Source organism: Emydura macquarii, unplaced genomic scaffold (assembly GCF_026122565.2).
Source record: "Emydura macquarii macquarii isolate MOO-44397 ecotype Brisbane River unplaced genomic scaffold, CSIRO-AGI_Emac_v2 contig_3220, whole genome shotgun sequence".
NCBI lineage: Eukaryota > Metazoa > Chordata > Testudines > Chelidae > Emydura > Emydura macquarii.
Window position 1 is genome coordinate 3,599,675 of NW_027133357.1, and position 27,244 is coordinate 3,626,918.

The 27,244-nt window shown below is 46.9% G+C and overlaps 1 protein-coding gene across 1 annotated transcript in view; it reads right to left on the reverse strand.

Annotated features, from left to right (window-relative positions):
- The window catches only part of PKP1 (plakophilin 1), a 76,844-nt gene that overhangs the window by 21,670 nt on the left and 27,930 nt on the right, over positions 1-27,244 (reverse strand). The window contains exons 3-4 of the mRNA XM_067531621.1: positions 19,331-19,431; positions 5,991-6,397 (exon numbers count right to left, since the gene is read on the reverse strand). Of these exons, the coding sequence (XP_067387722.1) occupies positions 5,991-6,397; positions 19,331-19,426 (503 nt within the window). The 5' untranslated portion in view covers positions 19,427-19,431. The remainder of the gene's footprint in view (positions 1-5,990; positions 6,398-19,330; positions 19,432-27,244) is intronic.

Consider the following 27,244-nt stretch of genomic DNA (forward strand, 5'->3'; position numbering starts at 1 on the left):
TCACCTTGTCTGACCTCCTGTATGACACAGGCCATAGAATTCCCCCCAAATAATTCCTGTTTGAACTAGAGCAAATGTTTTTTTTAGAAAAACATCCCATCTTGATTCAAAAATTGCCAGTGAATGGAGAATCCCCCAAGATGGGATGCTTTTCTAAAAGATCTGCTCTACGAATTACCCTGGGGAAGTTCTATGGCTTGTGTTATACAGGAGGTCAGAGGAGAGGATCATAATGGTCCCTTCAGGTCTTAGAATCTATCACCCTTGGTACGTTGTTTCAATGGTTTTGGGAAATAAAGACATGAGAGATGAACCCCAATGTACTATTCACGAGACACTGAAAGGAGGCAGTTTCTTCCTATCGTGTATGATTGCAATACGAACTCCCCGCAAAGGCCAACTGGGATGGATGTCATAATAAAAAGATGCATCACTATACCTTTGGGAAACAGATACACACTGCAGGTGAATCTTCCTGGCCTCTAGTGGACCAGGCCATGATTACTTGTGCTGATAGTCTGAATTACGGTCATTTGCAGAAGCAGTTTACAGCAAGGGGGAACGACTCAGTGTTAGGCGCCATGTTAGGTATTGCCTCATGGTTCCATCAGCATAACCTCTCTTCAGTCTCCGAGTCATCTCCAGAAAGGAGCTATACCAGGGATCACTCCAAGGCTCTTATGTGACTTCCATCAGTGACTACTGTACAATGGCTGGATACAGCAGATAAGTGAGGTGTTGAGATTTTACTTTTAAGAATAAATTGTATGGCTGTGGTTATGTGTGCAGTGCATCCAGCACGTCAGACACAACTCATGCAGGCCAGGCTAACATAGCACAGGTTGTGTTGCCAGGATGTCTTGTGATAGCTACCTATGCACAGTGATGAATTTATCAGGGTTTGTACTGCATCCCAGCAAGGCAACAAGTCCAGAGGATCCTACTCTAGTCAACAGCTTTGTTGTCATTCCATAGCACTCAGTCTGATGCCTGTGGCCCTTTTCTGTAGCCAGCCCCAGTTTCTTACAGGTTTTTAGTGCTCCTCTGTCAGTTATTCTCTATATAGCTTAAGTTCGTGCCCACACCTGCTGTCACTTCAGAGGTGAGGGAGCACATACTTCAGGAGATGTTTACCAATGGGGGAAAAGGGTCACCATATGCCATTGCCACCAACAGCCACAGTTCACAGCCACACATTTTAAGGTGCACACAGGAGCTGTATCTTAGTCTCTTTCTTCCACCCGCAGCTGACTGGTGGGGGTAAAGCAAAAGAAGAAGGTCTTAGTGCACATCTGGCATTATGGCAGACACTGTTCCCCTTCAGAAATTCAGTGCATGCTACATCTCAGTTCCAGCAGCCCGCATGTTAGGAAAGCTCTGCAGGCACTTTTCCTCCTTACGGAGAAGAACACTCTGAGTCCCTCTCTGGCTGGCTATCATAGAGCACTGGTGTGCAGGCATAAAGCAGGTATAACTGACCTAGCTTGGTGGGATTTGAATCTGGGACCTGAAGTGCTAAAAGCAAGGGCCTCTACAGCTTCAACTAAAGGTATGACTCCCCTAGCTGGTGGCATAGTAGTTTCCTGTCCTTTTGTGTGTACCAGCTGCAGAGGGACAAAAGATCCACTTGCTCCTAGAGTGCATTATGTACATCACACCCTTCACTAATTACTTGTGGCATTCAGTTTGTATCGCGTGACCCTGGAGTGGGGGAATCTTTCTCCTAACTGGGCAGAGTCACTACAGATCAATTAGCCAACAGGGCCGGCAATGTGTGTGACTGAGTGCTGGCTCCGGATGACGTACAATATGACTGGAAGAGGAACTGACTGCAAAGAGCTCCACTTTAGGGACATGCAAATGGCACTATTTGGGAACTGATCAGCTGCAGCAGCCATTAGAATAACCAAACCAAAAGGCTCATTCTGAGCCCTCAAAGACTCTGACCTGGGACGTGTGGTCCCCCATGAGACCCACCCTTTCCCAGGGCTTAGCACAGGAATATCATGCTTTACATTCAGGTGAATGAGGAAGCAGAGGTGAGCAAAAAGATCTGCTGTTAGTTAAACAAGCTAAAGGTGTTATTCACATAACCACTGAGTATGCCTGATAACTGTTCATAACAAACTGACCAGCCAGGACCTGGTCTATGGGGGGGAAGTTACACAACTTCATGGGGGAAAATTCCCAAATCACGCCAAGATCTACAAGCAGAACCAGTTCTACAAGACAGGGGAAAACCTGCAACCAGGTTTTATTTTACAAAAACAATTCCACAAGCCAAATCTATGAGAGACAATACTCTTCAAGTACAGCCAGATAGAAAAGGCAACAATTCCCCAATCATACCCAGTTGTACATGAGTAGAGTCCTTCCCAGACAGAAAATGCTGGACAAGAGAGAGGTCATTCCTCGAAGGGGAAGAGTTGTCTCCTACAGAACTCATTTCACAAGGGAGGAAAACACACAACCAAGAACAGCTCTAGAAATACAATAACGCCTTGATCAGATCCAGTTCTGTATGAGGGACTACTCAGTACAACTAGCTTTACAATGCTAATGCACTTAGCATGCTGGTACTGGAGTGCAAATAATATTGTAGCTATATCAAGGAGTTAAACAGACAGTATTTTCCATCTCCTCTTGCTAAGAGCCAATGTAGCTTGTAGTTCTTTTTTTGTTCAACTCTCTTCCCCTTCTTTCTTTTACTTCTTACTACTTCTCCTCCTTCTCTTCTTTTATCTGCATCATCTATCTGTCCCCCACCCAAGTAACTTCAGAATTATGGAGGAAAAGCCAGGGTAAAAGGATGGGTTTACATTTTCCCAGCCCGACTATTCCACAGGAACTGCTCTCCAACCTCGGCCAGTTCTCCAGGGGGGTGATGCAACAAGTGGAACCAGAACCAGATCAATTAGGGGGATTGTTCAAAACAAGACCAGCTCTACACTAGGGGTAACTCTCTGCCCAGGAATGGTTTTACAGGAGGGATAGCACCTACATCGGAACCAGTGCCACAAGGAGGTCTGCTCCCGATTGTAAAGAGTTCTCCAAAAGAGAAAACACTCCAATCCAGCTCAGTTTTGCAGGGGTACAATGCCTGCCTATGCAATGCATTAACCTTGATTGGTTCTAAAAAGGAGAAATCACACAAAACAAGACAGTGTGGACAGCCCCAAAACCAGGATTATCTCTGGAGGGGACTATCAGTCCAGAGACATTTCTAGTAGGAAAGATGCTTCCCAAACAGAATCCAATTCTGCAAGAGGATAACTGCAAAGAACCCATCTACATAGGAGGCAATACCTCAAGTACTCTCAGTTCTATAGTGGGGAATGAACAAGAAACCAAAGAGAGTGGGGAGGAGAAATAGATCTGGATGGGGAGTTCAGCAGAAGCAGAGTTGAGGCTGTAGTATACATCTGTACAGTGGGGAATGTACAGATCCCCTCCAGAATCACTTCTTCAACTGCATAACCATGTTCGGTTGTTCATGGGAGACAATTTGACAAGCAAGGCCAGTGTTTCATTGCAGACAACTTATTCACCGACACTAAACGTTTCTAGTATGAGGACAACAACCCCACGCAGTCCCTATTCCGCAAGGTGAAAACTCCACCTTAAGAACCACTTGTGCACAAGGGACAATGCCACAACCAGGGCACGTTCTTCAATAGTAATCATCACTCAGCCAAGCCCAGTTCCTCAAGGACAACAACTCTCAACGATGGGGACAGATGCCCAAGAAAGACCTGTAATTCCTAAAGAACAAAGCGCTTTCTAGGTCTCCAAGAGGTAGAACTCTCCAATCAGAACTAGTTCCACAACACACTACAGCCAGCCCAGAAACAGTTCTATAAAGACGGCATCTTTCCAGGGAGAACAAGTTCTACAGACCCTACCAAGGGCACCGGTGACGGCACCTCAACCAGACCCAGGTTAATAAGCATCCCATCAGAATTAGTTTTCTTCTCACCACCCTCCAAGCAAGAGTGGCTTTTCAAAGAGAACAACTCCCTAACCAGTACCAGATCTACATGGAGGAAGCATCCTCAAACTCAACTCACTGTAGAGGGCAACACTCACAAGGCAGAGCCACTTCTACCAGACAGACCACTCCACAAACTAAACCAGGTCTACAGTGGGGGACAACTCCCCTTCAGTTCTAAGAAGGACAGAACTCCTCATCCGGAACCTGTTCTACCGGGATGACACCTCCCCAACCAGCCTAATACTTCATGATAGACAACTCCCAAGTCAGAACCAGTTCTGCAGGGTGAGCCACGCCTCAAACCAGGAGAGTTTTACACATGGGACTGCTCCCTAACCAGGGGATGTCTAGCATTGGAAAGCATATCTGACACAAAGGCAGTTCTTCAGTAAATCTTCAGTAAACCAAAGCTATTCTTCAAGGAATCCTACCATTCCATAACTACACGTAATGCTACATATGGGGAAACTCCTGTGTATACCAGCTCTTTCTTTAGAGAAACAGCAACCCAGTTGGGACCAATTTCTTAAAAAGCAACATTCACCTTATGCAGAAAACATCTTCATTGTTGCAACTGTTAACTGGGTGTATTTCTTAACCCTACGGCCTCTCATCCTACTGCCCTTAACTTTTTGGTCAGATATTCCTGGAGTGAATTGCTTTTAGTTATGTAAATGGTGGTCTTCCATCCCAAAGCAATTACAGGGTATATGAAATGAGCAAATGGACAAAACCATGCTTTGATCAAAGTGCCATCCAACCACAAGGTAAGCCATGGCTAAACAGAGTCACATTTTGCATGGTAAAAGCAGTGATGATTGCGCATGCATAAAGCGAAATTTCCGAAAGATCAGTGGGACAGTTAACAGTTCATGGAGTCTCAGACCCTGCTAAACACCTGTGGACAATTTTCAATGAGGGAGATTTACAGGAGGCATGTAAAGCTAAGAGTCAAAGGTCCAAGGTGACCAAGGGGCATGAACTGGCCCCAAATATCTGCAGTAAATGGAATTTCCACAACCTCTGCTTCATGCTTCAGGGTCTCAGGCTGAATTAGGTGAGGATTTTGTGCAGATCCTGTTGTGATTGCTATTTTTATTGTAATTATTAATTAGATGCAGTGAGGCAGCACGTAGGAGCCCTAGTCATAAACCAGGACCCTACTGCGCTAGGTGCTGTACAATGTACACTAGCAATGGTTAGTAAGACTATGCAGGTTTGAACACTGAGCTTCACCATTGCTCAGAGTGTCAGCTACTGGGGACAAACTAGCCTCTTCAATTTCTTAATGCAGATGTTTGAGAGAAGGTGACATTTGGGACACGAAGGATATCCGCCACCCCTCGTATACCTCCTACACTTGTAAGCGAGCATCTGATGGGATGACACCTCCCCAGCCAGTCCTAATGCTTCATGATAGACAACTCCCAAGTCAGAACCAGTTCTGCAGTGAGCCACACCCCAAATCGGGAGGGGTCTACACATGGGACCGCTCCCTAACCAGGGGATGTCTAGCATCAGTACAGGAAGGGAATGAGCAGAGTAGAATAGATGGCAGTATAATTTGGGCCCCGATTTTGAAGTACTTTCACTCCGTCCTCTTCCTTGAGAAACTCCCAGTTGGACTAAATCCCGAGATCCTCAATGAGCTTCTGCTAGTCCTTACTCAGGCTGGCCTCCTGCAGAAATCGACGAGTTCTGTCAGAGCAAAGACCTGGTTAGGGAGTGCAATGGCAACCAGTGGCACTCAGCAGGTGCTCAGCACCCTTCAAGATCAGATCCGTGGGAAGGATCCAGAATCTGTCTGTTTGGAAACTGGACTCACAGTATGAAAAATGGTGGGGGGTTTTTGCAGGGAAACGAATGCCCACCCTCAGTGGCACAGTGAGCAGGAGAAGCACTCAAGCGAGGTCCCTCCCATTCCAGCTATTTCATCCTGACTCCCTACAGGCGGGTCCCAGGCTAAACACACTGAGCTAACAGGCACATGGGAGCTTACCTGGAGCTGGACACAGAGTGCCCATAGACCCCATCCTGCCTGCCGCTCGTCACAGGCTGGGCGTACAACACGTCCTGCTTGTTGCCTGAAGTGCAGGAGAGGGTGCGTGCTGCGATCGGCTTCCTGCTGGTGCCGTGGTGGGTGCTGCAGCTGCTGTACATGCTCTGGCGGTTCAGGGTTGCCTTTTGCACTCCCCGGCTCCCCATCTGGTTTCTCCGGAGCGTGCCCCGAGGAGGCTCACAGCACAGATCAGGCTCACTCCGGCTGGTCTTGAGGCAGTAGTCGCTGCCGGGGCTGGTGGGGCTGCAGACGGCTTTGCCGTGGTGCCGGCTGCCCCAGCCCTCCATCTGACTGTAAGAGCTGAAGCGCCGATTGTCTGTCTCTCTTTTAAGGGTCCCGTTGTACATCTGGAGGGGAGGGGGGGAAAATAGGAAACAAAACAATTAAAAGGGCTGGAAGGGACTCCCAGAACTTCACCAAACGGGGCCAAATCCTGATGGGCACTGAGCCCTGGCTTTAGTGGGAGCTGAGGGCACTCCATCCGTTAATACAATAGGAGCTGTTCATGGCTTCCATTGTTTTAGTATCTGAGCACCTCACAATCTCTACCATCTCTCTCTTTGCAGGTGGGGCAGTGCTAACATCCCCATTGTACAGCTAGAAAACTAAGGCCAGCGAGGCTAAGCAACTCACCCAGGGAGTTTGGGGCAGAGCAGGGAATTGTACCAGTTGCCTAGGTACTAGGTTAGTGTCCTAGCCCCTGTACTGCCCCTCTTCCTCCTCCTCAGGATTTTCCTCCTTGTGTTTTTAATTAAGAATATCTTGCATTAATATTCCTCCCAAAGGCTTCCAAGCCTCTTAACCAACTCTACATACTCTTGACCCATCTCACCTAGCACCAATGTGCAGCCACCTCTGGTCTGAAACGTGGCAGCCCTTTGAACAGGCTGCAGCAACACTGCACAAGTGTTATGGCCACCTAATGCAGAATATGGCAGGGGCATGAGGGCAAAGATCCCTTTTCTCACGGAATGGGATCTTCTATGAACTCCAGGGGTTTGGAGCTCAGGTTTATGTCATGTGAAAGACATCACCCCCACCCATCACAGGGGCTGACTCTAACCCTATTCTATCCTTCCCATCGCTTGCTCTGTCCTTATTTTTAAACTCTTCTTATCCATCGTCCACTCTAACGGACACACTAGCCCGTATGTGAGAATTCTCCTGTAGAGGCACAAAATGGGGTCCGTGTAGGGAAAATGGATGGATTTATGGATTAAAGAAAGAGTGAATTAATAGATCATGCCAACGATAACCTTTGAAGTTTTGAGAACAATACAGTGACATTTCTTCAGAAATGTCAGGGCTAAGCCAAGAAAAAGCCACTGTATTTAGTTAAAAGAAACAGGGCAGATTCTGATCCCAGTTACACTGTTGTAAATCCACAGTAACTTCAGTGGACTTACTCCAGATTTGCCCCAGTGTAAGTGAGCTCAGGAACTGGCCTGATACTCTGTTGCAACAACACTACTTCTGGATGCTAACTTTGGCATCTGCCTTGCGGAGGGCTGCAGAGTCTCCTTGGCAGAGGTTTGGGAACATTGCCAGCTAGGAAAGGTGGTGCTAAGGTGTTTACTCCATGTGAAAAAAAACCCCAGGCAGTTACAGCAGCTTTCCTGACAGACAACTAATAACATGGGAAATCCTGGCTCATTCCTCTTACAGTGCAGTGGAATCTGCGTAATCAGGATATCCTTATGGACACAGCCTTCAGCCCCAGTTACGCAGCTCTCCTGGTTGGCAGAAGAGCCAGTGGGATGCTAATGCAGCAGTGTTGGGAGGAGACCCCACAGCCGTTCTGCACACCAGAAAAAAATGGAGCCTGTGTCTGCTGCCTGCCCAATGCTATTCTAAGTTACTCAGGTTCTTCTGCTATGCCTATCACCATTGTGTCTGAGCCTCTGGGCAGGGAGAGCTGTGAGACACATTGCCCTCATGGCCATGGCCAGTTCATGTCTTTGACATGGAAGGAGCCAGGCATAGAGAGAGCTGAAGGGAAAAAAATAACCCAGTCCTTAAATCCCCATCAACAGCAGTTATTGGGCCAGCCCCCGAGCCCCTTTGCTCAGCTCTACAATCGCTCATGGAAGTTGGGAAGCTACACTCTGAGATCCTTCTGGGGGGCTAAATCGGCTCTCAATTCTGCCAGTGTAAATGTGGAGTGAGTCTGGAGCTACTCAGCGTCACTGAGGTCAAAATCTAGTTTTCATGTTCACTCAGTCCTCACCCAGGAAAATTCCCATAAAAGATGAACCGAAGTCTTCAAAATTTGGCCCACCAGCATTGAGCGTCGTTAGGGTTAAACTGGTTCCTCATGGGACAGATGTCCTAATTCCACACATCCCAGTTGAGTGAAGTGCACTCTACTGAACAAAGAGAGTGCTCCTTTTCTCTGCCTCTCCCCATTCTTCCTCCAGCTAAACTAAGTTTTGGCCCAATTTGCCCTGAGAGAAAAGGGGAAGGGAAGTGATGACTTGGTAACTTACTGTTCAGCCCCAGCGAAAAGGAACTGGGGAATGATGAACAATTGTCACAGGTCCCGTCCAAAAAACCCTGTGAATTCTGGGAAGGAATAAGCCACAGCACCCTTATAAGTCAGGGCTGCCTTGGAAATTCAGGCCACACACTCAGCATCCTTGGCTGAGAATGGTGTTATAATATTGCCCCCCAGCTCAAAACAGGGCAGCTGCAGATTTTTACCCTATGAACTCCCCGCCTACCCTACCCATACATGCTGAGGGGATTTGCTGAGAGACGGTGTTCTCTGCTTTAAGGCCTGATCCATAGTCAGCAGGAGTTTTTCCACTGACTTCGGACACGGCCCATACCATACATAGCAACCCTCAGATAACTAGGTCCATGCCGCTTGAAAGAGTTCTAGAATGAGAATAGCGAGGCAGCTGGCAGCATCCACAGTGATCGACACTCAGGCATTGGCTTTGGCAATGAGTTGCTCACCACACAGCAGCCGTTTTCCCATGAGTTTGGAGTAAGTTTCCCAACTATCCTACCCCACCCAGATAGGACCTGCACTGACTTGCTGGCAAGGGCTCACCGAGAAGAGCCTTCCCAAAAAAGGCAATACTCTGGAATTCACCATTCCAAGACACGGTGGGGAGGAGAGAGATGTTATCAGCTAAACAGCAGCCTGCCTGCCATTCTAAAATGCAGGATGAAATAATTCCTCCACTATATACACACCAAGACAAACTGTGTGCACACAAGCACCCACCCACGCACCCACTTCCCTTCATCTGTTCTCCTGGCAGATGCCTGACATGAGCCCATTGAAAAGAAAGACAGCAGCTTCACATAAATATGTTAAGCCTTTAATGGAAACATAATAGTTAGTTGAACGGTTGCAGTAAAGACCCCGGGGCTCAACATCTATGCCAAACTGCAGACAGATCTACAAAATAATCCTACCAGAGTCAAACCCTGCATTGACTCATAAAGGGAAGATATAGCGGGCAGAGGTAGTGGGGACAGGACACTAAGTTGAACAACCTGCTGCTTCTTCATTCCCCCCCAGCCCATAGAGATCAAGCACCCCGGGGAGCTTGCACAGAGCAAAGGTGATCATAGGTGGCCAGGAGAGAATGACCCCAGCCACTCCTGAGACGTCAGAGCCCCTCCCCAATCTAACTGCAACCTCATCATTCCTGAAAGCTAGAAGGTTCCCAACAAGAAGTAGGCCTGGATGGTAACGGGGTCACTGTGGTGGTTCCCATTCTTAAATATCACATATCAGTTTAAAATATAAAATACTAGGATTGCTTTGGTCAAAGGCCACCTGGTGGGGGCCTTTAACCATTGGAACATGAGTGGCATTAGCCACTGAATACAACAAAGCCTGGGTAGGGAGCATCTTTCCCACATTGCCACCGCTGCTTGATGGAAGGTGTCACAGGGCTGCTGTGCAGTGAGGCTCTCTGGTATGATGCTAACCCGATACTTCTTGGTGAAGCTGTTACCCGAGTTCCTCTTACACGCCCATGTGCCTCCCTCATGTGCACAGCGTGTTCCTTATTGCACGCAGAGTCCTTCGCTGGTCTGCGCCGTGCATTCAACTAGTACGCCCACAGCGAGGTTGCTATTTGTGTGAATGCAAAGGACAATCGCGTCCTGCCAGCTTGAATTCAAACTTCTGCTGACTAGCAGGGGTGAGATGATGAGAAAACCTACTGCAGACAGCTTGCTCAGGCCTCCAGAGTAGCTAAGAGAGCCCATTTATTATCAGGAATCTTTAGTCTCGACCCTTTAGCCCATAAATGCTGAGCCCGGGTTGAGGCTTGTATTGAACCATAGGATCAAGACTCTCCACCCTTCCCTAGGTCCTACTATTCCTCCTGCTGGAAGGCACCACTGCAAAGAGAAAGACCTGCTGGTTGGCAGGCTCATTACACCCTGTATTCTAACTCCTACTGAGGAATGAGCACGTCCACCAGAAAAGCAACGGGGGTCCCCTCCAAACCAAAGAATTGCTCTGGCTTCCCTGATAAGTTCATAAGTAAGCCGGCTCTGCCTTTGAACTACTCTAACAAGCAACATGGGAAGGTTATCTGGCCAGAACCCCAAGGTTCTCCCTGCCAATGTCAGTCAACTCATGTTGTAGGGATGGAGGAGACATTTCCCCTGCTTGGATGCAAAGTGACATCCCACTAGGGCATTTCTTCCTCCCCTCTCAGGATGATCACAGAGGCCAAAGCCCAGCTAAGTAGGCTCCAGTGTGCCTCCTTCTTTCTCAGCTTAGAACTGGTCATTAGCGTTGAATGGAGTTTCCCAACCACACAGAATGTCCTCTGCTGATCCGAGTCTTAGGGCCAGAAGGGGAGGATATCCAAAAATCAACTGCTGGCACAGGTGAGGGAGAGGATGCTGCTGCATAAACATACAGGGCTGGATTCTCTACCACCCTACACCACATTTTGGAGAGAAGAGGACAATCAGGCCAACACACTGGGTCAAATCTCCTCTCATTCACACTCTGAATTCCAGATTTGCCCTAGGTAGAGCTGAGCAAATAAATTACTTTAGCAGTTAGGTGGCTGAACTGAAAAATCCAAAACATGTTTGTTTCTTTTGACCCAAAATAGTTTACTCCTCCCGTTTTTTTCATTTTGTTTTTGGGTTTTTTTACCCTTGGTTTGTTTTAAACAAAGCCAGCGACAGTTCTAAACTAAACTTCATTTCGAAATGATAAAGTTGAAACATTTCATTTAGAAAATGTCAAAACAAAACATTGACTTATCGATTTTTCCCCCCAAACAGAAGTATTTGCTGAATTTGACCCAAATACATTAATACTTTCAGTTGACCGAAAGCTGGGTTTTTTTAAACAAATAAACTATTCATCTGAAAAATTCTGGCTGGCTTTAGCACTAGAAACAGAACAATCTGGCCCTCTATCTGAATGTAACAGTTGTTATACACATATCTGAGCACAGTGTCACCAGCCATTTCCAACCTTTGCTAGTTTCCTGATCATAGCAAAGACAGGAGCAAAATACTTTCGTGAATTGCAGCAGAGGCTGATTGCGCACTAGAGATGTACAATTTAATGAATGTAAAGATCCTTCAGGGAGTCCTCCTGGAACCAGACACAATAATAAGGGTACTAAGGGGTGGGAGAAAGGGAGCAGGAGGGAAGACAGAGAGAGAACATGATAATTATAATACCTTAGTTATCCTTTATCATACGGTGTTTCTTGGTTGAGAATTTCACTGGTCTGTACACTAATTCAAGATGATTGCACATGCCCATGCACACATGTACTCATCACAGTGGATCAGACAGAGGATACAGGTCACCAAAGAATTTGTATGAATCATTTTTTTCCTCTAAAATGTAACTAAATTGATCACTTAATTACCTCTAAGTGTGGGCTTGGTGCCCTAACTTCAGTGCTCTTGATGTAAAAATCTATCTACCCGTTCATCCAATCCTGGATGATCACAACTTAAAATAACAGAATCCAAGCACCAAAGGTAGCTCTGAGTAATGGCATTCCCCACTCTGCTTCATCTTGGCCAGAAACTGAGGCCTGCATGATGGGATAAAATGGAGAAGGCTTTGTTTGCCATCTGGACTAAGAGGAGCCAACTCTGGAGAAGGAGGGGAACAAGTTTAGGCACCCCAGGCCCCTACTCCACTTTGGAAGAATCATGTTATTTTTCCTCTTTCCATTACCTGTGTGGACGAGTATCATCTGGGTCAAGCCAGATGATCCAGCATTTACTATGAGGAACAAGCTTGTCTGAGGATTAACAAGGGGAATAATTCACCACTTCCCTCGCAAACCTCCTATCCACATTTCATAATGCTGGGATCTGAACTTCTCCGAAGTTTGTGGGTGTTTGTTCAGGGTTTTAATTCAACCCCGCATGTAGTTTTTTTTTGTTTTTGTTTTGTTTTTAAAAGAGTGCAGAGCAGGGCTGGAGAAGCCCTGAAATTGCTCCTGAAAATTAGAAGCGAGGCAGAAAATCATGACTCATTCTGCATTGCAAGTTTTGCAAAGCTCCATACAAAAGCACAGTCAGGGACCCCACACAGAGATCTCACTACGGGACTTTCTGCTCTTCCTAGAGCAGTTCCGCACAGCCCTCTCCTTCCCTGAGCAGTATGAATTCACTCGGTAAATTCAGAATTTCCTACACTCCGTACCAGCAGACCAGAAGACATACTGCATTACTGCCCAAACTTGCAGCTCCGGAAAGCCGAGGTCTTCCTAGTCCCACTGAATCAATGGAAGTTACTCGTATCCTGCTAGGGCCCTGAGTTCGAGCCTGTACTTCCCATCACTCCTGTAAAAGAAGCTTGGAAAGCCAAGCCTAGTCCCTAGGGGCCATTGATTCATACAAAAATACAGCCAGGAAAGGGGTTGGGGGCAATGGCAGAGTTGCAAAGGGAGAGGAGCTCTCAGAGTCAGTCCAGAACTTCCCTGACTCAGGGCAAGAGTATCAACTCTTTCCTTCATGAGCACTAAATCCCCCCACGGCTAAAGTAACAAGCCTTTCTAGTGCACTATTCCTCAGCCCAGGACTGCAAAGTGCTGTGGGATCATTAATTAAACCACGTAACACCCACAGGAGGTAAGTCAATACGTAAACGATCAGAAAGAGTCACATAATAACGTGCATTGTTCTGATTATTAACACCACTTAGCACTTTATGGTGCTTTTCATGCACAGACCATAAAGTGCCTGACTAAGCGGGGAGGAGTCGCTATCATGATTCCTATTTAGCAGATGGCGAAACCGAGGCGCACAGTGGCAAGACAACTTGTTCAAGGTTCAGAACCAGGAACGGAGCAGGGCTCCTGATTTGCTTTTCAACTCCAAGATCCTCCCCAAAATTTCTGAATTCTTCAAGGAATGCAATTTTTATCTTATTATCCAGCTCTAATTTTTTTTTTTTTTTTTGCCTACTACCAGTTTGTTTATTTCTAGTGCAGCAGACAGTGAGAAGAAAACAATGCCACATAAACATGTCGAGACCGAGTCTCTCCCAGGCCGGAGGGGAAAGCTAAAGCAATGAAATATGACAGCGTCCCACCCTGAGTGATGAACACCTTTGATCTTGGTTGTGAAATGGAGTGGCTGCTGCTTGTTACACAGCACAGCAAGGGGAACACTTGCAAAAGTTGCCAAAATATATTGTTCCTCCAGAGACGCCTATCCCCTCCCATCCACTCCTGGAAGTTGCTTCTCTTTTACAGGCTGAGAGGCGACGCTGATCTAGTTCTGAGATGATCCAACTTGCAAAGGCCAGGGAAGAAATGCTAAACTTGCTGCTATTCTGAAGGATTCAAAACCTTGCATGTGGACTCAAGGATTCAGGTTTATGGCTGTATGAAACAAATAAAACTCTTTTTTCTTTAATAGATGTGCCCCAAACCTCCTTTTTTCCCCCTCCATAGATGTTGCAGCAGCAACAAATAATGAACGTGAGCCTGAAATCCTAACTCATGCAAAACTCCTATTGAAGTGAGTGGGAATTTTGCCTGCAGAGAGAGTGCAGGATTGGGGATAACAAGGCCACATGCCCTGATTTGCTATGGCCGTTTTGCACTCCAGCCGGAGATAGCTGGTGGAGAACTCAGTCTGGGCAGTGGAACTCTGCTGGAAGAAAGCTGGTAGCCGGAGCTCTGCCACTTCCTGGCACCAGCTGCTCCCACATATGTAATGAGTTTGAGGGTCTTAGTACAGTTTCTAGTGGAGAATGTCACAAAAGGGCATTTACTCATTAGTGTAACAACAGGCACTAATTTACCTCCTTGTTAGCAGCAGCATCAGACAGGCTAGAGAGTCAATGGGCCATGGACACTGACTTGCTGCTTCCCTCACAGACTGGCCAGCTGTCTGTCTGGTTGGCAGAGACTGAGCATGCTGCTGCCTAGCCCACTCATGGATAAGCAGAGCACTCCTGTCTCTAGGGCTGCCAATCCAACACCTTGCATTCCCCACAACTTTAATGTAAAAGAAAAAAACTAGGGGGTGGAGCAACATTGACACTGAAAAGAAATTGTGGGCCTAAAAGGGCCCTTTGCTTTGCTAGTCACATGGGGCTTCTGGTCCAAGCACTTCCTTCCCCTTTTGGAATCTGCATTGGTGCACTGGCCAGTTTGTTACAACGGCTGCAACATGGATGAGTCTCTTTGCATTCAACAGACTTGTGGTCAGCACAGTGGGGAAGTGGTGGCAACCTATGGGTTCCAGGACTGAAATGAAAGCTGTCTGCAGGCGTGTGCAATACCTGCACGGGCCTCTCGCAGGCTCCTGGCATGTGACTCAGACCCTGCTGCGTGGTGTGGCTCCGTGAAGCCATCAGCGAAATGAGATCACACAATTCACCACGCCTGTGGCGTGCTGCTGTAATGTACAGAAGGGCCCACATTCACCTAAACATGGGTCCTCTCTCTGGCAGAACAAGCCTATATAAGGCTATTATACCAAGAGAGCACTAAAGGAGGATACCCATAGGGACAGGTCCTGATATCCTCACTCGTGTCTCCTGCTACCATATTCCAGGAAACCATTATTTGTTTCATACAGCCAGTTGACTGCAGTGGTTCCAAGTGCAGGGTAAGGCACTACCCAGCATAAGTAAGGAGATCAAAATCTGGACTTAACTAATAAGTAATTTGCAGGATTTTACCTATGTCTGTGTGTTCCAGCCATTAGCCAGAGACATGACCACACACGCTTAGCTAGAGTGCATCACCTAGTAAAATGAGATATAAGGGAAAATCCAAGAGTGACGATGCAGATTCTCCAGGTAAAGAAAACTGCAGAGGAAGAAGAATAAACCAGTAACACGCAAACCACGGGCCAACTAGCAGCTCCATGGATTTTCTAGATAACCTCTACTCACCAAAGATACATTGGTTAGAATCAGTGATTCAAGGTCACCTACCAACACGAACAATATTTAGGATGCAAATTCTTCAGGGCAGGGACCATATCTTACTGTAGAAGACAGAGATGGATTCCCTCTAGTCCGTGTCATACCTCCAGGGATAGACAATCAAGGTTTGCAAGGACTATAGCAGGCATTTCGTCTGAATTCAGTGCAAAACCGCAAGTGATGTCACGTTCTCATCAGTGGCCAGCTATCTCAGGCCTTTAAGACGTCACAGAAATTATAATTCCAATCAAGACATCATGAAAGAAGTTAAGCAAATTCCCCCACAAAAACAAAATTAGGTCTTACATTGCCACCTTTTCAATTTCTTAAAGTAGAAGACATGCAAATGGGAGACAACTGCATAACAGAGTCTAGACTTATTATGAGTCTCAAGCAACCTTGTAGACAGAGCTCACGGTTAGCTGAGAACAGGAGCTGGTAGTTGGTGTCTGCATTCCTTTAATACCTCTAAGGAGCAAGAAGAATGGAAGAAGTTCCCCTGTCTGGGTGTAGTGTGCAACCTCACTTGTAAACCCAGGCCTAAACCTGCTTAGTTCTGTGAGATCATTTTCAAAAGCACCAAATGTGATCAAGGACCCTAAGTCCCGTTTTCAAAAGTGACCAAGGAACTTAAAACCCTCACTGAAAGCCTCTCGGACTCAGGCACTTTGGGAAATTGCAGCCCTGGTGTATAATTGAAGAATGTGTGTGTGTGGTGCAAGTCAATAGTGAAGTAGTGCCCCGCTAGGGGCACTGTGCTATTGCTGGTGCCATCTTTGGAGAGAGATGTAAAATGGAAGCCCTGATCATTCATAGTCATCTCCTCTGTCTTTTTCCAAGAGGACAAGTGTTTGCCTCAATGTTCAGTAAACATTCCCATTTGGTTAGTCATGTTCCACCTTCCTGAAACGTCTCCAGTTGTTTCAGCAATAGACAATGAGACTCAGAGCTGGTAAAACTGAACAAAGCAGATACCAGGTGCGGTCTCAAATGGTCATTCTAACACCATTACTGCTGTTCTTACTCCTGAACTGGAGTTTCCCCTGTTGTTCATTAAATATTGGAAACTCAGAGGAACACAAAATTTTGCTGAGATAAACCTCAAAAAAGCCATAACAACAGTAAACTTTCAATGGCAAAAATTAAACATCTGGAAGATGCTCTCAACTGTATGTCTCCAGAGAGCAATAATCTAATTCACTGCACCCTCTCCATCAGTATTTGTATGGTGAGCTAGCAAGTGAGGGGTGCGGGGAAATAACTAGCTGATGAGAGTCCAGTGAAACACGTCAACAGAGTTTGTAAATAGAAATTCTGTACACATGCCAGAGCTTCCTAATGCCTTGCAGTGGGGAAGGTTGTCGACTGTGGACTGGGGCAATGATAACAGTTCACCAGCTGCTTGTTACATCATATACTTTAGTCCATGCATCTCTATGCTGTTTGAAGCAGCTGTAACAAACCGTAACCCACGTAGTCACAGACATCACAGGTCTTCAGCTGGGCTCAAACTCAGGACACAAAGCACAACATGTTACCATTTGTGCTAAAGGAGCTGCTTTCGTAGCTGGGCCAAAGCAGTCCCTAGAAGGTGACGTGATCATACTCTAAGCTAGTGCGTTCGTCAGTGAACATCAAGGAAGATGTTAGGAGGAAGCTGTGGATCTCCCTGTAGCTGGGGCTGATAGCACAGTGTGATGGGTGGGACTGATGGGCAGGGACAGGGGTCACCCTCTGTCCTGGAGCAGGAAAGCTACCACAGGTGTGTGTCCTGACTGCAGGGCAGAAATGGGAGCAAATTGCTCTGCCAGACAATGTAACCAGAGAGCCCCCTCATTAAGGTAAAGAGCTTGCAGATCTACTGGATGTATCTGGCTTGGATTAAAACCTGCATTGCAAGTATCTTACTGAATGCTCCCACTGCATGCTCTCTCCACATGCTCCTATAAGATCCTTGTTCCAGACACCCACAGAATTAGGGTGTGAAGGGGGAGGGTTCCATGTCATCACAGGATGGTTCAGCCATCTCTGGGAATAATCTAAACATCTAGGCTTCGTTCTATCCTTACAACCTCCTATGGTTGCACGGGCTGTGAGGACAGCATCAGGGCCACTCTAGGAGCACGCCGCTGGATCACATGCAAAGACATGCAGAAGGTCTGGAGATGGAAAGTTGGAAGCCAAGCCCTTGACAGCTCTGGCTTGCGCTGTCTGCCATGGCTTGGTACTTCTACAAGCACAATGCGTATCAAAGCAGAGCTCCAGTAATTACAACCACTGCTATGAAACAACCAGGGCCTGGAAAAGCATTCTGTAAACAGGCTTGCAATTGAGCCACACCCACAAAGCTCCTAGGAACTTCACGTTCTGCACAACCACAACTGGTTGCTTTAGGCAGTGGCCATGGATAGATGTGCAAGCCAGGGGGAAAAAAAATCACATGGGAAACTTACCCTGCCAGAGACTCTATTTCACTTCCTTTCTAAGCCTGCACTAGGTGCTTTCCCCAGTCCCCATCTCATTCAATGCCTGACTTTGTTATCACCTCCCTCCCGGAGTTCATGCAATTCACTGCTACGTGTACACTGTGCAATGAATAGTCTCCAGTCCTGCTGGCTTTACCCCACTCCTTAACTACAAGAGACTCAACATGCCCCAGCACCAATCTTCACCATGAGTAATAAAGGAAATATTTCCAGTGGAGAAGAGCTAGAGGCTGTGTGTATACAACTCTGTGTGTGTGTGTGTGTGTGTGTGTGTGTGTGTGTGTGTGTGTGTGTGTGTGTGTGTGTGTGTGTGTGTGTGTGTGTGTGTGTGTGTGTGTGTGTGTGTGTGTGTGTGTGTGTGTGTGTGTGTGTGTGTGTGTGTTACCCATTTCCCTGGACATGAAAGAGGACAATTCCAGCAATGTATCCTTGCTGCTGAAGTGCTGGTGGTGGGGGAGGAGGAGTTGGGCAGAGGGAGAGGGAAGGTAAAACAATCAGGAACGTGAAGGAGGACGGGAAAGAGGCACTCCTGCAGCAGGAGCTCTCTTGCAACATTGCTCTCTTGTGACATTGGGTTGGTGTGGAGGTGGCTGGATGGTGTTTGTGGCCTGTGATGTACAGGAGGTCAGACTAGAAGACTGGGTGGTTCCTCTTGGCCTTAAACTCTATGACTCTGAACCCTAAGTCCTACCTCTAACCAGCTCTGAGTTTGGGGGCAGGTTTGGGTTCGGATCTGAACTGCGAGTTCATTGCTAGTTGCAACTCAGCCTCCCTCCCTGTTTCATACAGGTCAAATACGCACTCTCTTCCAGCTGCTCAGACAACGCCAGTCACTCATGGTGGCTGCAGCTCTTGCCGTTCAGCTGGTGCTGGAAAGATCATTCAGCACAGAGGATATGAACTGGCATTTAATCTGTGATCTGCATCTGGCTTTCAACAGCCGACAAAGACGCAGCAATAAAGCATTTATAGCAAATGTGGCGGGAACTAAAGGAGCAAGAAGAAAGCTAAGAAAGGGGAGATTTCATTTCCAAACTGCCAGCCACACCCCCTGCGTGTTTTTACTCAATGGCCAAATCACTGAAAAGTACCATCCACCCAGAAGCATGGGAGAGTTCTGATCCAGATTGTGAATGTGGAGATCCAGGCTGGTAGTGCTGCTTCTACAAATTGCTTTCTCCAGGAATGGAGAAGAGGAAAAAATCTCTTCCCCCTCCCCCATGAGAACATCTGGAGGTTGTTGATGTTCATCTTACTCTTGTCTCTATGGCACTGTTGACTCTCCATATTGAGCAGGAACCAATTCTTATGGACTCTCATGCTGTGGGTTGCACTCTCTACACCCCAGTAGCATGCCTCAGAGCACAGATAAAAGAAGAACACCTTACCGAATGCCCCCAGTTGCTGTTTCCAGTCTGGGCTTTGGCATAATAGCTGCCCCGGGCAGTCCCATAGTTGAAGCCATCAGCCAAACCATCATACATGGAACCTGCAAGCAGAACAATAACATTAGGAAGGGAAAGCTGAGCCCGTGTGGTTTGCATGTGGGACACTGGGTTCTTTGTTCTCTGATGGTCAAGGTCTTCTCCATTGGCCACCAGAAAAGGACAATGGATAGATCAGAAATCAGGGGGAACGGAAGCCCTCTCTCAATGGATGTAGCTGTATAAGGCTAGAAGCCCCTTCTGAGTAGTCATTGGGAAAGGAATGAAGGGCAGGAGAGGGATGATCCAACCTTCCAGTCACCTCAGGACCAGATTCTGACATCTTTTCTCGTGTTGAGTAGTGCCTTGCTCTAAAAGCAGTCCCGTGAGTTTCAACCACTCGTGAATCAAAGCGACAGAATGGGGCCATTAGCTAACGGTGGTGGAAATGGAGTTCAGACATTCAGTTCTGTCCTCCAAATCTTTTAGATCAAGAAGAATCCCTGCAGGTTTTCTAATCAGCTACCAGCATAACCCAGCCCAGAAGCATGAACTTCTCAACAGCCCTGCCATGTAAAAACTCTTTCCACCTATCTCCCATTGGCAAACTCTAGTAAGGTAATCATTGCTTCATTTCTCCAATTTCCCTTTCCTTCCAAAAAGCCTTATTATACACAAGGTCACATTGATCATTAAGAACAAAGATTAGGAGAAGTATTCCCTATCTTCCAAGATGGAAAGCCATTGACTCCTTGTGACAGCACAATTCAGTGTAAGTTAATAAGACCTACATTTTTGAAAGTGCCCACTAATTTTGGGTGCCCAGAATGAGACATGTGAGGGCTGGTTTAAAGAAATGTACAGCACCAATGGCTCCAACTGATGGAAGTTCACTGCAGTTCTAAGTGCTCAACACCTCTGAAAATCAAGCCCAAAACGTCTCAATTTGAGTATCCAAATTAGCGGGCACTTCTGAAAATGTAGATCCTTAATCTCTTAGTAGTAATGGTCGAAAGTCAGAATTTTTCATTCAACGGGAAATTCTGGGAAAGAATTTGTTCCATTTTAGAAGAAAAAAGCAGAATTTCAAAATTTCATGCGGAAGGGGAATCTGAAAACAAATCGTTTTGAAATAATCAAACAAACTTCGTTTTGAAAATTTCACAACAAAATTGATCCTGGAAGCCCAAGCTCTATGACCCCTGGCCCAGCCATGACTGCCAGCGCTTCTAGACTCTCTGTCAGCCAGGCTCACGGGGCGCCTGAAGCCAAAAACCCCTGGGAACCATGGCTGAAGTTGGGCACTGGCACGCTTAGGCTTCCAGCACTGGGGCAGGGAGCCTGGAAATCCTGGTGTTGACAGCCCCAAGCCAGTCTGCATGGCTGGCTGCCCCAGAGTTGCAGATTCTGGAAGGCTGGGGTCCAGCATCCCACCTGGTGAGCTGGCAGGAAACCTGGCAGATTTCTGATAGAATCCTGCCTATGATTCATCAAAAGTTCACTGAACCCCATACATTTCCAGGAAAAATTTTGGGTTCTACAAATAACCATTTTTTGATGAAGCCCCGTTTCACTGGAAAATTCCTGACCAGATTTCTCTCTCTCTCTCGTGTCTTTGGCTGTTTGATACGCCAACTCTGAGATACTGATCTTCCAGAGAGACCAGGCAAACTTCCATGATGAGCCCTGCAGTCATTCACACGATGTACAGCCACTTAAATTGGATCATTACAATATACCTTGTTTATTACTCTGCCTTAGGAACCAGCACCTGTTATGCCAATCAGGCATTTGGCTTCAACTCCTGCATTTTCTCTGAACGGCTTTTCACTAGAATCGTGTATTACTAATAGCACTTTGTGATTATGCCGAGCGGTTCATCTTCGAAGAGCTTTACAGCCACCGGTGCCAAGATCCTCAAAAGGTATTTAGGCTCCTAACTTCTGACTCATTAATAACTCCCATATTGGGTAATGAAAGAACTTGGTGAAGGTGAGCGCTCCAGCTTATCCAGCTTTCTGAGACTGGCACATTCTAGTCACCATTCTAGACCTGAGCAATGGCACGGATGAGGATCAGGACCATATGATCATTATGGACTGTTGCTCCATCCTAGAGAGTGAGAGACACTGACCCAGAAGAGATAGGAGAAATTACCCAGAAAGGGCATCAGCAGGGAAAGTTACCCCCTCACTCCTCTGTGCCAGTGTCTAGAGGATTCCATTGTCCATTAAACTCAAGAGGTTTGGAAATAATTTCTCTAGGACACTATTAATTGCTTTATAGCCCTACTCATTTCATCCTTCTCCAGTTCCAAAGGACTTTCCTTTAAGGGCTGCATTAGCAAAGGGAATGGTACGACACGTATAGACGGGTGTATGGCATACTCGCTTTGTTCCACTTTGAGTACTTCCCCACCCTATGCATTCCCCTGGCACATTTCCCCATGTTGATTTCAATAGGATAGGTTGGTACGTTGCTGCTGGGGTAGGGAAGGAGCAGGGCAGAACATAAAACTAGCGGTTTAACCCATACAATTATCCCAGGTGACACGTTATTTAACAAAGTGAGCCATAGGGACAGACCCCTGGACCCCAGGTCCCTGGGTATCGTTTCTTAGCTAACACTCTCCTGAACTGTGCTCATGTCCAATAACATCCAGAGTGGAGTTTCTTTGCCTTCCCTTCTCGCCCACCTCCCATGGAGTTCAACAGCTCCCCTTTTTGCAAAAGAACTGCTCAGTGCAACAAAAATAAGCCTACTCACAAGACTGCAGGCTGGGAACCTGCTGCTTTATTCACCTTCATCACAAAGGTCAGGAGAAAACTTCATTAACTAAAAGGAAGGGAGGGATTGAGCATGGCTCTATCCCATAATACTCCGGGTAACCCAGCTAACCAGATCACGACTACTTCACTACACGCTCCTGAATACAGGAAGGGTTTGGTGCTCAGGACAGGTTAGGGTTCATCTGATCTTCACTGTTTGGGGACAATTTTCCCCCTCCCCTCCTTTTTCATGAGGACCCTCCCAATTTGTCCTGAGCTGCAGCAAGACAGTTTCTTTCCCTACCTGAGCATCACCCTGAGTCACTCGTGATTGATGTTTGTCAATGGACAGAGTGCTAAATGATTATTGAATCGGGTCATCCACCAGCAGAGTTGCAAAGTCACTGCCTGCCATGCTGACAGATATTGTTTCTTTGTACTCCATCAGTCTGTAATACTTAGTTTGTAAGCTCCTTGGGGGCAGGGACAGTCTTTTTGCTCTGTGTTTGTACAGTGCCTAGCACAACGTGGTCATGTGCTAGATTTCTAGATGCCACAACAATATAAATAAGCCTCTGATGCATGCCTTTGCTTTCATTGTGTAGTGCCATTACTATGTGATGGAATCTCAAGGAATTTTGCATCATGGACAGTGGGCTGTTCATATTAGATTTAACTATTGGCTTTATTACTGAGAGTTCCTGTTGCATATACAGAACCAAGTGTGCTATGCTCTTGAATGTCTGGGGTGTGAAATCTCTACTCTCATGGAATTGTGCCCCTCAGATCTTAGAACCAGATGAGGGATTCAGCCTCCAGCCCAGAGAGAATCATTTCCCGGGGGGGGGAATCAGTGTAAAGTATCAGCCTCGAATTGCCCTGTACTAATTCAGCAGTTGATGCTTCGGTTTATTGGGGGCAGGAGCTTGGACAGCGGCAGTCAGCTGATAGGAGGGAAAGAGAATTTAGGTCTCCCATAATCTGCCCTTGCAGGTGGAGGTGCCTGTTGTGCATTGCAGATCTTGAGATCTGGAACGAAGGCCAAAGTCTCCAGGAAAATGGTATGGCAAGGGGTGGAAAAGACTAAAAAGAGGGGGGAGTACTAAAGGAAGTCCAAAAAGGAGGCGCGTTTATGGAACTCTTTACTGCTGCTGGGAAATCCATTTGTCCTGCTCACTGAAGATCGTACACTTGTCACCAGCAGTATTATGACCTGATAGTTCAACGTGTGCTGTACACCATTTATTTTAGTCCAGCAGTTAAGTAGATCTTTAAAATGCACGCACTAGGACTAAGCCAGAGGGTTCCTAGTGGCAAAGAGAGACAAAATATGAAGGACCACACCCTTAGCAGGCATAAATCAGCATAGCTGCATTGAAGTCAACAGTAGCTATAGTGATTTACGCCAGCTGAGATCTGGCCCACAGCATTCTAGCCTGCATCTGTATGCAATAAGTCTAAAGGTGCCGTTGAATAGACAGTCGCTGGAAAGGGCGGGCGGCTGGTTAGAGTGCTTCAGGGATCTCTGTCGTTCCTTAGAAACAGCTTTTATCTAACAAAGAAAGTACGTCTTTAGGGTCTGCTCCTGCAAACCTTGTGTCCTGCCGCCACAGGCTTCAGTGGGGCTACCCTCTGAGTAAGGACTAGTTGTAGGGGGTGCCCTTCATCACTGGAAGTCAGTCAGATTCCTCAGAGGCAACCTTGAAAAAGTGCAGGGCTAAGAAGGACTGAGGGAGGGATACCGGAGGAGATAAGCTATGTCAATGGAGCAGTGTATCACTTTCTTTGCAGACTCAGAAGGTTTTTTAAATCGTATCCATGCAGTAAAAATCACCTACTTAAAAAATGCAAAGTGACACCACAGGCATAAACCACTGCCACACAAACTAACAACTCAGCAACCCACACCCTAGCAAGGGCATGGGTGCATATTAATCTCTTTAATTTAGTGGAGAGCAACACAACAAGAACCAATGGCTGGAAGCTGAAGCCAGCCAAATTAAAATGAGAAATAAGGAGGGTGATTAACAACTGGAACAAAACTACCAAAGGGCAGTGGTGCAGTCTCCATTTCTTGAAGCCTTCATGTCAAGATTGGATGCCTTTCTGGAAGACGTGTTTTAGCCAAACTCAAGTTACTGGGCTGAATGAGGAGGGAACGGGCTGAAATTTTATGGCCTGTGTTACAGCTTTAAAGGAATAAAGATAAAAATCGATGCAACCTCTCTGGAGCACGCAAAATTCTCTAGCCAGCCACAACAGAGATTGGCCATGAGCAGCAGTAGGGTAAGTTTCCTACATGCGCCACCCCAGTGGTGAGAGCTGTAGGAACTCATCCCAGGATGAGAGAGCAATTCATTCTCCCTCGCCCACTCATTCACTGGCCTCTCTGCACAAGGGGGGTCACTTAGTTGCAATCATGGTGCTGCTGAGGAAGACACCTGCTCGCTCGGAATCAGACCGTCTTGGGGTGGAATTTTCAAAAAGCACCTCATTTTAGAAACACAAGCCCTGTTGACTTTTTATGTGCTCCTGCGTCACCTAGGCTCTTTTGAAAAATCCCACTCCAATCCAATTCCTTTCCACTGACTTTGCTTTGAGAGCCCCTTTCCCCTGCAGGGAACTCTGGGATATCTGCTATAGCTTCTGGGACCTTGTGCAATTTATGCCATGTGACGAACACAGCACAATGTTGGGTGCCATAAAATGAAATACTATTTAGTCACCGCATGCAGAAGAATTAGAAGCAAAAAGTGTCCCATAGTAAATGTTCCCCGAACATCTTGGACAAGAATGTCAAAGGTGATTACCAACAGTAACCAATAGTTAGCCAAGTTTTCAACAATAGCAGTCAGATGTGAAGCCCAGGTTTAGGCGCCTACGTACTTAAATAAGAGGCCTGGTTTTCTAAAGCACTGAGCGCTCTGAAGTCCCCATTGAAATCCACTGGAGTGGGGGGAACGCCGCACTTTGAAAAAATCAAGGTGTTTATTGGATCAAATCCTCAAGGGCGATTCCTTTTCAGGATGAAAATATTTGCCCAGTTTCTCCACACATCTTTTGAATGACACCTGCTCCTGCCTATCAGCCATATGCAGATTTCCCTGCAGAGCTGTGGCAAAGGGCAGCGTGAAGCTAAAGGTGTGGGGCAGAATCAACACCTGCAAACATTTCTGCCTACAGTGGAGGTATTATTGATGAACAGCGACCATAGCATCAGCGAGGGGCACTGACCAGCAAAGTTAACTGGCAAAGTTCCTGCCTCTTCAACCGGCACTTATCAGCCTAGTTTGTTTCTCATTCCATCAGGTCCTGAGACACAAAAGCCTAAATCAATAAAAGTGAGAGGAGCTAGGAACAGATTTACACATGACCAAATCTTCCACTTGCCTCTGTGATTGCAGCCTTCAGCTGTCACAAGTTTGCCTCTGCCCTCTTCACTGCCAAAGCCCTAGGGTCCACAAACACAGTAGTCATAGATTCACACACTAACATCCTGGCATAGTATGGGGTATTGCATGCACACACTCCTCCACTGAGCTGCTACATCGCCCGAGCAGCAGTGGGCTAGGCACGCAAAGGAAATAGTTTGACGGGGCTTAGGAAGCCAGGTGGAACCGTATAAACATCTTGACCCCCTACCAAACTCCACAATGCAGCCCCGCTTCTCCGCTCAAGCCAGCCCTACATTCGAAGTCGGTGTCGCTGTAACCTAGAATGTTTGTAAGAGGCACAAGGACATTTGACCCGTCTCATATTTGATTCCACCTAAACGTATCAGCCTTGATAAGCCAGTCTAGATCCCCAAGGATTGAGCAGAGATCTTCACGTCTCATTCAGCATCAGTAGCACACATCCTTCCTGCTAACACCTCTCACCGTCCTTCCATGCCCATCACAACTGGACATCTCCCCAGGAGGACTTGTCTCCGCTTTGCTGCTGGTACAGCAGGAGTGAAATCCAGACCGCAAGGCCACTGGCAATCATGAGCACAACCAAGACCGGAATAACTCGGTGCGATGAATGGCCAAAGCGGCTCAGCTGATCACCGAGGTGGATGACCCAATCCCGGAGCCCTTCCCTGCACACGGCCCATGCCACACGGCAAAGGGGGCGCCAAGGTTTGGTTCTCAAGTTTTTGTTTTTTTCCCCCCCTCACTGCTAGAGCATTTCTACAGTTCCCGCAAAGGAAGAACAATGAAGCAAAGCATCCGGGAAACTCTAATGCAGAAGGACAATCTTGGGGTAAGGTTCTGCCTTAGGAGCTAGGGCTCCTCCGTTCTTTCCCCATCTTTACCACAGACTCACTGTGTAATCACGGATGAGTCGCTTTGCTTCTTGTACCTCACTAACCCTGCCTGTAAAACGTGGAGAATGCAGCTGAGCTGCTTTTCAGTGAGGAGCTGGGGGGGGTCAGGTCCATGAAAGCGCTTTGATCTCAGGCACAAAGTTATACTACTAAGGCTGGGAGAAGGAGATTATCTTCACCTTTCAAATGCTGAGGGATTCCTAGTCCTCCTTCATCTCCATTTAGGTGCTAACAAATTGACAGAATGGTGATTATTAGAGCAAACCAGCCTATGCACAGAATGTCTCCTGTGATTTACAAAGTGCTGGCTCTCCACCAGTCTAAAGTCCTCAGAGGTGAGCTGTCACGCTGTCCCCTGTATAAAGACAGCACATGTTTGGCCGTCTGCTCTGAGCCTGCCAGGGCCATTACAGGAAACCATGCATTGGGTTGCTTACAGTCACTGTTCCAAAGCCTCGGCTAGAGGGGGAGGAAGCCAGCCAAAGGGCACAAAGCTGTGAGCCCAGATAAATAGCAGCAGGTCATAAGACATTTAGCAAATAATCCAAACTGCAGGGAAATATGCAGAGAAAAGCTGGGCAAATATATCATTGGCTGGAAAGTGATACATTAGTTAGTCAGGGGACAAACCGTTTGCATCTTCCATCTGAAGCTCTCAAAGCACATCATGAATCTGCGTTAAATATGCCTCATAGCATCCCTGTGAGAAGGGTCTGATCTCCATTTTGCAGATGGGGAAACTGAGGCACAGAGCTGCTAAAGTTGCTTGCTCAGAATCACACGGCAGCAGAGGCAGGGACT